Source organism: Bos grunniens, chromosome 22 (assembly GCF_055505025.1).
Source record: "Bos grunniens cultivar Pamir isolate PY7600 chromosome 22, Bosgru_T2T1.0, whole genome shotgun sequence".
NCBI classification, from domain to species: Eukaryota; Metazoa; Chordata; class Mammalia; order Artiodactyla; family Bovidae; genus Bos; species Bos grunniens.
This window is the reverse complement of record NC_141186.1, coordinates 12,415,515-12,428,744: the sequence shown is the minus strand read 5'-3', so window position 1 is coordinate 12,428,744 and position 13,230 is coordinate 12,415,515. Positions and strand designations below refer to the sequence as shown.

Sequence of the window (13,230 nt, the reverse complement as noted above, 5' to 3'; positions counted from 1 at the left end):
GCTCGTTCATTCAACAACCATTTACCAAGCTTGTTTCTGTATTGGTGTACATAACTGTCTCCTGAGGTCACAACTTTGCACTCAAGCGGGGAACTTAAGATACCTTTGTCCAGCCCCATGGCCTAAGATTGGCAAACAACTGACCCACCTGGGTGACGTTTGTCCTCTGACATACCCTTGGCCATGATGGCCTATTTGCTGACCTTGAGCACCTTGCAGTCTCTTTTCGGTGTTGGCCTTTTCCCAGACTGAGTTAAGAATATTCTTTTCCTTCCTTCCTTCTCTGCGTACACCTAGAGCACTCCATAGATCTGTGTCTTTAATTTTGCACAGGAGGGTCGTAAGGCTGAAGGCAGGAAGTGGGAGTAGGTGGAGGGAAGTGTTGAGTTCCAGATTTGCCTGCAGGATGATCTTCCAGGCTACCTTCTTTCCTCCTTTTTTGGGGCAATGCCCAGTCTTTCCTAGGCCTCGCCACTGGGAGACGCCGGGCTAGCCATGGCAGTGTGTTCCATTTCCAGGCCCCTGGCCGAGACATCTCATTCCCTGATGGGGTCACAGATGATGGAGTCTTTCCTGGAGACCATGAAAGCCATCATGGCTCTCTGCTGATGCTTAGGCGTGCAAGCCAGCAAGGCCCCCTCCCTAGGAGTCCACTGCCTCAAACCCTCAACTGTGGCTCAGGGCGTGGAGAAGATGGAGCTCCCAAAATGACCACTGGAGAGCTTGCCCCTGGAGTCATCGAAGTCTCGGTGAGTTTGTGAATGCTCCAGGCTTTCTGGGGCTGCTCTGCAGCTAGAGGCCTCAGGCCAAAAAGCCTTGTGTGTTACCCATGGAAGGATCACTTAGATGTTGCTCTGCCCAACTCCTCCCAGCTACCCTCATTCTACAGGCAGGATAGGTGAGACCCAGACGGAGTGATTGAATTTACCTGAAATCAAACCTGTCTCCTCATTTACTCTGTAAAGAATCTGCCTGCAATGCAGGAGACCCAGGCTTGATCCCTGGGTTGGGAAGATTCCCCTGGAGAAGGAAATGGCAACCTACTCCAGTATTCTTGCCTGGGAAATGCCATGGATGAGGAGCCTGGTGGGCCACAGTCCATGGGGCTGCACAAGCGTCAGACATGACTTAGTGACTAAACAACAACAACAAGTGATACAGACTATTTTCCAGCTGCTCTGATCTCTTTCCCCTGGAGTTTCTCTGTCCCTCTTCCCTATCGCTGCTTTAGAGATAGGCCTATTTGCTCCCTGGATGAGTATGAAAAAAAAAAAAGAAATGTTCTTCTCTTCTTGCCTGTAACTCTGTGCAAACTATCCTGGGCTTGACAATTAAGACTCAGAGAAATCCTGGGAGGTGCCCTGGACAGATCTTAGCAGAAGCAGAGTATCCCTAACTTGACTTGGAGAAGAAAGAACTTGCCAAAATGCACAAATTAGGCAACAGTGACTAACTGGCCAACACTCTTAACAGCATAATCCCAGAATTTAATGGCAAATCAGAGACTCCTCATCTGATTGGAGCTGTGATTTAATTAAACTCTCCCTCCAGCTTCAAAACTTGCATCTCTGTTTTTCTTTTGCCCTCTGGCCAGTCCAGGACACAGGGTGGTTTGCACACAGACTGCTGAGCTGACCATTATATGGCTCTAGTGACTTGGCTAAGTCTCACAGAGTTACCTTAGTTCCATCCTTGACTGGATGTATGGGATTCAGAGTCCCAGCAAGAAACAGATGAGCCACTGCAGTGGGCAACTGGAGTTTATGGAAGTTTATTGAAGAGGTGTGCTCTGGACTCAAGAACAAAGAAGGGGCAGTGAAGCACTGAGAGACTAGCCACAGTGGGAAGCTGTAACCCACCTAGGCTGCAGGAATGAGGGGAAGAACCAGAGCCCAGCAAGTGCTGCCACTTTATGTGGGAGGCGGCCTAACAAAAGGTGGCCCAGCAATAGCCCAGCAGAGAAGTAGCCAACAGACAGATAGTGACTCCTCCCTCCTCTCAGCCTCTGATCTCCTATCTGTGCCTCCCACTGGCCATACCTGACCAGAACCAGAGGGTGAGGATGATTCAGTTTGCCCAGGTCACCCTCCCCAAGTATGGAGCAGGGCAGAGATGGTGGAGGGTAGGTCCTCCGAGGATCAACCGAGAATCGCCAACCCAGAGCCCTCAGGTCAACACCAGGCTGCGGGAGGTACTTTAACACTCTGGAAAATGCCTCATTCAAGAAACCTTCTTGTTATTCTGTGGATTGCCACTTTCCTAGATATTCCAGGCTTGATTCATTTTAGTGAAATTATCAACTAGTGCGAGATGAACTCCTTAAGCCCTTCCACGTCACAGGGACCTGAACTTCATTCACAGTTGTGCCATTTACCAACTGAGTCACCATTAGCAAGTCCCTTAAATTCTTCAAGCCTCCATATTTCCTCTTGTAAAAACCTTATTAAAAGGTTTCTAAATGGCTAGAGGGTTAAGTGGAATCACAGAGCCCTTTCATTTATATATATATATGTCTGATCAATAATAGCAGTAGATGCTAGAACCTTCTGTTGAGTCCTCACGGTTGAGAACTTTCCAAACTTTTTTTGTATGTATGAAGTACTTACTATGAGCTTCACCTACAGCAGGTGCTCAGTAAACACTTGTTGAATTTGTATTCTGAATGGTTTGTGCAGTGCTGAGTCAGCATCTATGAACCTGGGACTCCCCACATCCAGGGTATGTGTGTGACTAGAGTTAGGGGCCTGGCACAGAACCCAGACAGAACTTCCAATAAAGGCCCAGAGATGGAAGAATCAAAAGGATTGTGTCAGAAACGAAGAACTGGACAATCAAGACACATAAGCATTCCCTCAGAAAGAGATCATGTAGAATTGGAACCAGGTCATGTACTGGGGAGAGATACGGGCCTCTTAGGAGGGAGGTCAAGGAGCCCTATTGTGGTGTAGGAGTTCTGGGTGAATGTCACATGCACATCCCAGCAGAAGTCCAATAATGATTGCCTGGCCCAATGCCTCTGCATTGCCCACCTCCCTTTGGTAAACATCTCAGAGACCCTTGAGGCAGCTCTATCTCTGCTCTGGTGCTCAGGTACCTATCCTAGAACAAGAGTCAGCAAAGCCTCAGGTGATCCCAGGTCATGTGTCAACTTGAACCCAGGCTCCAGTTGGATCCCAGCTTTGTGTCCTATTCTTCACACCTGAGCTCTTACCCCAAGTTCATGCAGCAGACCCTTTACTCCAAGCATGACTGCAGAGGATCATAGCTTCACTAGGCAGCTTGCAACCACCCAAGATAGGCCAATAAGAGGCTGAGTGATCAGTCTTTGCCACTGAAGACTTCTATTTGGAGAGTGTCCTGACTCTATTTCTGTCCCAGCAGGCATCTGATGCAGGACAGAAGACTTTCCTAACAGCAGACTACTTGAATGAACCTTTCCGAGTCCAAAGGGCAATGAGCGTTGTCAGTATCATGACCTCTGTCCTCGAGGGTAAGTACTGCTCATTGGAACTTCTTTTCAGTATGCCATGATAAGGCCCCTTATATGCAGAAGATGGGATGCCCCAAACTTGTGTCGAAGGGCACTCATCTCTGTGTCCTGGGATCATAACTATTACTCTTTTTATGCTCTCTTTCCATTACCCTTTATCAGTGTTTTTTTTTTCAAATTTATTTTTAATTGGAGGATAATTGCTTTACAATGTTGTGTTGGGTTTCTGCCATACAGCAACATGAATCAGCCTATCAATGTGGTTTTTTAAGTGTGGATAAATTTTCAAAAATAATAGAATCCTGTGAATGAAATCCTCTAGTTCCTTTCGTATGCAAATTAACATCTGCTTTATTTTGTTGTTGTTCAGTTCCTAAGTTGTGTTTGACTCTTCGCGACCCCATGGAATGCAAGATGCCAGGCTCCTCTGTCTTCCACTGTTCCCTGGAGTTTGCTCAAATTCATGTCCATTGAGTTTGTGATGCTATCTAACCATCTCATCCTCTGACACCCCCTTCTCCTTCTGCCTTCAATATTTCCAAGCAACCGGGTCTTTTCCAATGAGTCAGCTGTTCACATCATGTGGCCAAAATATTGGAGCTTCAGCTTCAGCATCAGTTCTTCCAATGAATACTCAGGGTTGATTTCCTTTAGGATTGACTGGTTTGATCTTGCTGTCCAAGGGACTCTGAAGAGTCTTCTCCAGCACCACACTTCATAAGCATAAGCATCAGTTCTTTGGTGCTCAGTCTTCTTTATAGTCCAACTCTCACATCCATACATGACTACTGGAAAAACCATAGCTTTGACTCTATGGCCCTTTGTCGGCAAAGTGATGTCTCTGCTTTTTAATACGCTGTCTAGTTTTGTTATAGTTTCATGGATGCAGTCACCATCTGCAGTGATTTTGGAACCCAAGAAAATAAAGTCTGTCACTGTTTACACTTTTTCCCCATCTATTTGCCCTGCAGTGAGGGGACTGGATGCCATGATCTTAGTTTTCTCAATGTTGAGTTTTAAGCCAGCTTTTTCACTCTCCTCTTTCACTTTCATCAAGAGGCTCTTTGGTTCCTCTTAACTTTCTGCCATTACAGTGGTATCATCTGCATATCTGAGGTTGTTGATATTTTTCCCAATAATCTTGATTCCAGTTTGTGATTCATCCAGCCCAGCATTTTGAATGATGTACTCTACATGTAAGTTAAATAAGCCTCGATGTACTCCTTTCCCAATTTGAAACCAGTCAGTTGCTCCATGCCCAGTTCTAGCTGTCACTTTTCTTGACCCACATACAGGTTTCCCAGGAGACAGGTAAGATGGTCTGGTATTCCATCTCTTTAAGAATTTTCTACAATTTGTTGTTATCCATACAGTCAAAGACTTTAGCATAGTCAACAAAGCAGAAGTACATGCTTTTCTGGAATTCTCCTGCTTTCTTCATGATCCAGCGAATACTGACAATTTGATCTCTGCCTTTTCTAAACCCAGCTTGCACATCTGGAAGTTCTTGGTTCATGTACTGCTAAAGCCTAACTTGAAGGATTCTGAGCATAACCTTGCTAGCACTGAAGTGAGTGCAATTGCATGGTAGTTGGAACATTCTTTGGCATTGCCTTTCTTTGGGATTGGAATGAAAACTGACCTTTTCCTATCCTGGGGCCACTGTTGAGTTTTCCAAAGTTGCTGCCATATTGCAACACTTGAACAGCATCATCATTTAGAATTTTAAATAGCTCAACGGGAATTCCATCACCTCCACTAGCTTTGTTTGTAGTAACACTTCCTAAGGCCCACTTAACTTCACACTCCAGGATGAGCTCTAGGTGAGTGACCACACCATCATGGTTATCCAGGTCTTAAGACCTTTTTGGTATAGTTCTTCTGTGTATTCTTGCCACCTCTTCTTAACCTCTTCTGCTTCTGTTATGTCCTTACCATTTCTGTCCTTTATCATGCCTCTTATTGCATGAAATGTTCCCTTGATATCTCCAGTTTTCTTGACAAGATCTCTAGTCTTTCCCATTCTGTTGTTTTCCTCTATTTCTTTGCATTGCTCATTTAAGAAGGCCTTCTTATCTCTCCTTGCTATTCTCTGGAACTCTGCATTCAATTGGGTATATCTTTGCATTTCTCCCTTGCCTTTCACTTCCCTTCTTCCCTCAACTATTTGTAAAGCCTCTTTAGACAACCACTTTGCCTTCTTGCCTTTCATTTTCTTTGGGATGGTTTTGGAGACTGCCTCTTGTACATTGTTACGAACCTCCATCCATAGTTATTCAGACACTCTGTCTACCAGATCTAATCCCTTGAATCTATTTGCCACCTTCACTGTATAATTATAAGGGACTTGATTTAGGTCGTACCTGAGTGGCCTGGTGGTTTTCCATACTTTCTTCAACTTAAGCCTGAATTTTCAATAAGGAGCTCATGATTTGAGCTGCAGTCAGCTCCAGGTCTCATATAGAGCTTCTCCATCTTCAGCGGCAAAGAACACAATCAATCTGACTTTGGTATTGACCATCTGGTGATGTCCATGTGTAGAGTCATTTCTTGGTTTGTTGGGACGGATGTTTGCTATGACTAGCATGTTCCCTTGACAAAACTCTGTTAGCCTTTGCCCTGCTTCATTTTGTACTTCAAGGCCAAACTTTCCTGTTTTTCTGGGCATCTCTTGACTTCCTATTTTGCATTTTAATCCCCTATGTTGAAAAGGACATCTTTTTTTTGGTGTTAGTTCTAGAAGGTGTTGTAGGTCTTCATAAAACTGGTCAACTTCAGCTTCTTTGGCATTAGTGTTTGGGGTATCAACTTGGATTTTTGTGATGTTGAGTGTTTGCCTTAGAAACAGAATAAGATCATTCTGTCTTTTTTGGGGTGACACCCAAGTACTGTGTTTTGGACTCTTTTGTTGACAATGAGGCCTGCTCCATTTCTTCTAAGGGATTCTTGCCCACAGTAGTAGATAGAATGGTCATCTGAATTAAATTCTCCCATTCCCATCCATTTTAGTTCACTGATTGCTAAGATGCTGATGTTCAATCTTGTCATCTATTTGACCACGTCCAATTTACCTTGATTTATGAATCTAACATTCCAGGTTCCTATGCAATATTGTTCTTTATCTGCTTCATATGTATTCACAAATTAGATTTTTAAAAGTGATGTAGAACTTCCCTGGTGGTCCAGTGGTTGAGACTCCACACTGCCACTGCATGGGAAGGAGGGGCATGGGTTCAATTTTTGGTTGGGGAATTTCCACATACCATGCAGTGTGGGGGGAAAAAGTGATCTAACATGCACTGGAGAATTTCAAGCTACCACTCAGGTTTGCAAGAAATTTAACAGTCTTGAGTTTTCAAACATGGAAAAATTGTTCCAGTATATTTCATGGCTGTAACTTTTACATCTTATAACTTAATTTCTGTCTCAGGCTCATGCTGAGTGTTAGAAGGCAATTTCAGTAAATTAATTGTTAAGGTTACTAAATACTTATTAATTCGGGTTCCATCAATCAGGTAGGAATCCACTCAGTCTCCCCAAGGATGGATCCAAGTTCTAATTGCTGACAGCAAACCAAGAGATGGAGGAAGAGAGTGGCCACCTGGCACTTGAGTTCCCAAAGAGCATGGCTGTATCTTTCTTACCCTGAGTATAAGACCTGTCTTCTTATCCAGCCTTTGTTTTGCCTCAGGGTGTGGAAAGCATGGCCTTAGTCACATCCAGTTATTTATCCCCTCTGGACAATTTTAAAATGTCCTATGCTGGAGGAGGGAGAAAGGAGCTTGGATGTTGGTGTGTCCCTGAGAAGGGGCCCTGGCTCTCCACCCAGTCCTGGGCTGAATTCTCACTGCAGGGGAGGACATGGTGGACAATAGACACCCAAAAAATAAAGAAAGAAAAAAATCTGAGGGCCTTGAAAACAGCCGATCAATGCCTTACTTTCTAGGTGAACCCAGAGGTAGCAAGTCTTAGAGAGAGACTTGCATACCTGGCACAGCATAACTGTAGGGTAGAATGAGCCAATAACATATCTGCATAGAGAGGGCCTGAGGCAACCTCACGGGTTGCCCTGTGGCCCTGGCATTACAGGAGAGTATTTGGATGATCCCTTTGTTCCCACTTAAGACTACAGAAGGAGATGAATGAGAGTTAAACAGGGAATAGCCATTTCCTTGGCTCTCCCACCAGCTACCAGATGGGGACATTGATGACTCATGTGAAACACACTTGGCAATGACTAAGGACCAGCTCAACCCTCCACCAACCTTGAGATCCCCAGAACTCAGACACAACATTAGATGATGAGTAGTAACAGACTTTGAATTAACCAAAATTAAGTCCCCTAGTTGGGGACTTGATGCATAAATTGAATTTAGTTACAGGGGAAAAAAAACCCTTAAGTCACATTTTTTGCATACCTGTGTTTGTGTTTTGAAAAATGTGTACCTATTCCAGTAACAACAATGTGTATGCACTCTCATGTTATCTTTTCTCATGGATAACTATTTAATAATTACTCATCAGCAGAGAGTGAGAATTAGAGAGGAGGAGGCAGAAGTTGGAGGAGAGGGGAGGTAGTGAGAAATGCAGGTTTGGAAGACTGAAGGACTGAAATGGAGAAACACAGCAGGATTCTGGGCGGTTACAAGCTGGGAGCAGTCAACATAGTTTTGTTATTTTTTTCTAACCCAGTTCAGTAGGTTGGGTGCAGGTACAGAATTGTCTGCATGTTGAGTTTGTTCAGAGTTGGGGTTTTGCCAGGAAAGTACAATGGAGGAGGAGCTGGCAAGGGAACTCAGGGTTGCAAGGGAGTATAAGGAGGGATAGACATGAAATCTGATCTGGGTAAGTTGAGAAGCAAAGACATGACCTCTATGAAGCAAAGCAGTTAAAAAGTGTACAGTCCATGGTTTGAAGGACCAAATGGGGACAGAGGTTGGGGTGCACTTGCTAGACTACAGGAAACGGCAATCAGAGCGAAAGAGGGTGAGCGCTGAAGTGGAGGTGGGAGGTGGTAGTTATTAGTAATTACAAGGTCTGGGGGCTGGCCATGGGGTGGGGTTCTGAGTCCACGCCTGGCTGATAGTTATCACTGACCACACCTGTGATGCAGAACTCGAGGAGTCTAAACAGAGGTGCCCACCCTGCTTGACCAGCTTGGCTCAGAAGTATCTTATCTGGGATTGCTGCCCCACATGGGTGAAGCTCAAGACGCTTCTCTTCGCAATTGTGATGGACCCCTTTGCAGAGCTCACCATCACCCTGTGCATCGTGGTGAACACCGTCTTCATGGCCATGGAGCACTATGGCATGAGCCCCGCCTTCGAAGCCATGCTCCAGATTGGCAACATTGTGAGTGAGTGCCCCGGCAGCCGCTGCCCGCGCTGTCAGGGCTGGGGCGGCTCTGGGTAGGGTCGTGGCATGCCCTCAGTCACTGGAGTGTTGATCTAGCTGGCTGAGAGCAAGGAAACAGTGTGGGAGATGCGTGGACACTGAGCACAGAAAGTCAAGTCTGGAGGACCAAGCTATGCTGGTGGGAATTGCTTTCAGATAAACAGTCCAGGGAGGTGGACTGCAAGAGCCCTGACCTAGGGGCAGCAGATCCCCCTCCCCCCTTTACAGAACTTAGGAAACCCCACCCCCACCCCACTGAATTCTTGGGATTGCAGCTGCCTCTACCTTGAAATGACGAGAAATGCCACTTTCCCATCTGGAGACAGCTTACGGACTTGCAAATTTCCTTCCAACTCTATGGCTTTTGTGACCACAAAACACAGTGGCTGCAGTTTTCCAGTTCTGTCCTCTAAGAGCCAAAAGGGGGCGGGAGGGAGGGAAAAATAAAGAGAGGGCGGGAGCCTGGGCCTGTGGTTGCTGTCATCATGTAAGCATCAGGGAGTCCAAACTTTTTTTTTTAATCGGGTTTAGACAGGACTCTCCTTTAAATTTTCCTCCGTAACTTTTTAGTATTATTTCCTTTTAACAAGATAAAATCCGTACCAGATTTCCCTACATGCTGAGTAAAGTATCAGACTCAAGTATCAGCCCGTGTCCCCACAGTAATAATAGCCAACTTTATTTGACCACCTACTTCAGACCCCACATAACCTCAGATGCTTCTCATGGGTTATCTCATTTTATTTTCACAAAAAAACCCCGATATAGTAGGTGCTATTATTATGCCCTTTCACAGATGGAAGAACCGAGGTGCGGGAGGTTAAATAATTTGCCCGAGGTCCTAGAGGTGAGCAAGTGGTAGCATCAAGATTGGAACCCAGGCCAACTGGCTCTGAAGCTCACACTTCTCAGCTCTTGAGTGTTAATCCCCTTTACAGGACTGCTTGTGTGTGTGTGTGTGTGAGGGAGCGATTGTGCATGTGAGTGTACGTGTGTGTATGTGAGTATATGAGAATTGCACCAGAGCAAAGGGCCACACACATGCACACAAGAAAAGCGGAAGCTGAGAGGTCGGGGTCCTGCCTCCATGTCCCCCCCAGTGTCCACTCCACTGGGCGGCTTACTAGGTCCACCAGGACCATACAGCTCTTCTAGCTCCTTGCAGGCTGCAGACAGGTAGATAGAGGTGTCCCAGAGGAAATGTGACTTCTCTAGAAATCTCTCCTCTCCCCAGAATTCATGGATGTAAAAAGGAGGCCGGTCAGTTCTGGGACACTGTGGAGCCAGCGTGCCTTGCGTTTCAGCAGCAAGCAGGCTGCTGCACTGTGCTGCCCTGTGCTGTGCTAGGCTACGCTCAGTTGCTCCATCATGTCCGACTCTTTGCGGCCCCATGGACTGTAGCCCACCAGGCTAGAATACTGGATGCCCTCCCCCAGGGCATGTTCCCAACCCAGAAACAGAACTGGGGTCTCCTGTGTTGCAGGCAAATTCTCCAGCTGAACTTCCTGGGAAGCCCCAGCATGCAGGCTAAGAAGACATATTCTATTTAAAGTTGATCTGAAAAGGGGAAAGGGAAAGAGAAGGGAGAGCTTATTGCCAAGAGTCATCATAGACCCCAAGGGTCCTATGGAAGAGATCTCTGAGCCCACATTTGATTTTACAGTTGGAGAAGTTAAGGCAAGAAAGACCAAAGGCCTTTACTGCTGTGACAGAGTCCAGAGTCGTTTTTCAAAAAGAAAGGCAGGCACTGTGTGGTGTTTATTGTAAGTCAGGTGCTTTGTAAATATTATCTCAGCGTTGCAACAGGGCCATGAGGTTATCACCACCTCACAGCCCAAAAGAGAGCATTAAGACCCAGAGAGGTTAAGTATCTTGCCAAGGTAACACAGATGGTGAGAGTGGAGCCAGAGGCGACCAAGGTCTCTCTAGGGCACAGGACCTCACCCCCCAACACACCACACCACGCCACACTGACTCGCCTACAAAGGACACTCATGGATGCTCTTTGCATCTCACAGGTGTAGTCTTATGGCATCAGGAAAGTCCCTTAAACTCTCAGTCATTTCCTTCTCTGTAGAAGGGATGTAGCTGCCTCTGTTTGCCAGGCTGGCAAGAAGCTCTGATGAGAGCAAATGAAAGAAAACTCCTGGCCCTGGTCTCCGGTTTCTTCCTTACCTGTCTCCTCCTTTCCCTGCTGGTTGTTGCGTGACCTGAGCCTGGCCCTAACCTCTTTCAACATCACAATTCTGTCCTGCCTAAGACCATTAAAGATACTTAGAGCTGAAAGAATCTTAGAGACAATGTATCATTATTGTTTCTGCTAATAGCTATTATTGATTAATGACCAGCTGTCTGCTGGGACCTTTGCTAAGAACTGCATATGCATTATCTCACTTAAGCCCATCACAGTGTTGTTGCTCAGTCGCTCAGTCCTCTCTGACTCTTTGTGACCCCGTGGACTGTAGCCCGCCAGGCTCCTCTGTCCATGGGATTTCCCAGGCAAGAACACTGGAGTGGTTTGCCATTCCCTTCTCCAGGGGATCTTCCCAACCCAGGGATCGAACCCAGGTCTCCTGCATTGACAGGCGGATTCTTTACCAGTGAGCCACTAGGGAAGCCCAAAACCCATCATACAGATGAGGAAAATGAAGTATAGAGGATGCATTCCTTGTCCAAGCTCATACAAGCTAGAAATGGCTGAGTTGGTGTTTTTATCTGGGCCTATGTTGCCCCACAATCCCTGCTTTTAAACAACTGAACCAGATTGACTTCTTATTTACATAATTATATAATAATTATTGTCCTAATGATTATCCACTTACTCTGTGTCCAACACTGAAGCCTGGAAACCCTAATGCATATTACCTGAGCACTGGTCCACGGATTGCTCTATGCTGCCTCACTGAGTGTTCCCATCCCTCATCCTTTAGGAGTCTGCAGATGATACAGAAAGTGAATAAAAATGAAGTAAAAGGATTTGCCACTCTATAAACAAGACATCTCTCCCCTGCCCTGCTTGTCATTGGCCACAACCTCACAGACCCCGCTGAGATGAATCCCTGTTTCTGTCTGCAGGTATTTACCGTGTTTTTTACTGCTGAAATGATCTTCAAAATCATAGCCTTGGACCCCTACTATTACTTCCAGAAGAAGTGGAACATATTTGACTGCATCATTGTCACCGTGAGCCTGATAGAGCTGGGCGCGGCCCGGAAGGGGAGCCTGACGGTGCTGCGGACCTTCCGCCTGGTAATGTGCTCTTTTGGCGATTTGGGGAACCCCCGCCCGGACATCCAGGCAGGCTCTCTGCTGGAAACAGACTCTGTCCTTTGGGGACCCCACCTGCCGGCTCCCTCTTCCTCTTCCGTCCCTGTGGGAGGATGTGGGGTGCGGCTCCTGGGAGACTTGGTGCTTTCCACTTCTTAGAATGGGGGCGAGCCTTCCCTCTCCTGAGCCCCCTCATCTGCCCCAAGAGGGGAATGCTCAGCACCCCGTTGTTCTCTTGTCAAATACAGTAGATGATAATCACAGCAGCTACTGTTTCCTGAGCCCTGGCAATACATGAAGCACAAAGCTAAAGCCTCAACATAACTCGCCTCATTTTAGGCTTACATCACCTGGACAGAGTTGCTTTTACTACCCCCACAGAGATGAGGCAAACTGAGACAGACTGGTTAAGTGCTGACGCAGTCTCCCCGCTGCTGAGTGAGCCTCAGATGTGCATTTCGAAGCCAGGCTGCCTAACTCGAGTCCCCCCAACCCCATCTCAAAAAAAGGCTACCATGGCCCCTGTACTTCATACTCATTTTAGAATCAACTTGCTGAGTTACACACCCACACACACAAAATAGTTGTTGTTGTTTTTTTGTTGGGATTGTAATAATACCTAGATCAGTTTGGGGGAAAAAAATGTAACCTTTATGTTATGTAATCTTCTGATCCATGAAAATGGCACACAATTTCCCTGGGTCCCCAAATCACCGCCCCAATGTCTCACCCACCTCAAAAACCATCTGCTACTAGTCTCTCATCCAAGCTCTTCTCCCAGCTCAGCCCTGGGATGCCCTCTACTGAAGGGGTTCCCCTATTTTAACAAAAGAGATGTCCCCATGGCATCTGTGTCTGTAAGGCAAGTCACCCACCTTGTTTTATTTCTTCAAGAATATTGTGGCCCCAGGAATTCCCTGATGGTCCAGTGATTAGGATTCCACCCTTTCACTGCTGGGGGCCAGAGTTCAATTCCTGCTCCAGGAACTAAAGTCCCGCAAGCTACTCTGCTACTGCTAAGTCGCTTCAGTCGTGTCCGACTCTGTGCGACCCCATAGACAGCAGCCCACCAGGCTCCC

The 13,230-nt window shown here is 46.4% G+C and overlaps 1 protein-coding gene across 1 annotated transcript in view; it reads left to right on the top strand.

Moving 5' to 3' along the window:
• SCN10A (sodium voltage-gated channel alpha subunit 10) overlaps positions 1–13,230 on the top strand; it is an 89,114-nt gene that overhangs the window by 38,437 nt on the left and 37,447 nt on the right. The window contains exons 11-14 of the mRNA XM_086365967.1: positions 456–749; positions 3,382–3,490; positions 8,604–8,842; positions 11,960–12,133. Of these exons, the coding sequence (XP_086222093.1) occupies positions 456–749; positions 3,382–3,490; positions 8,604–8,842; positions 11,960–12,133 (816 nt within the window). The remainder of the gene's footprint in view (positions 1–455; positions 750–3,381; positions 3,491–8,603; positions 8,843–11,959; positions 12,134–13,230) is intronic.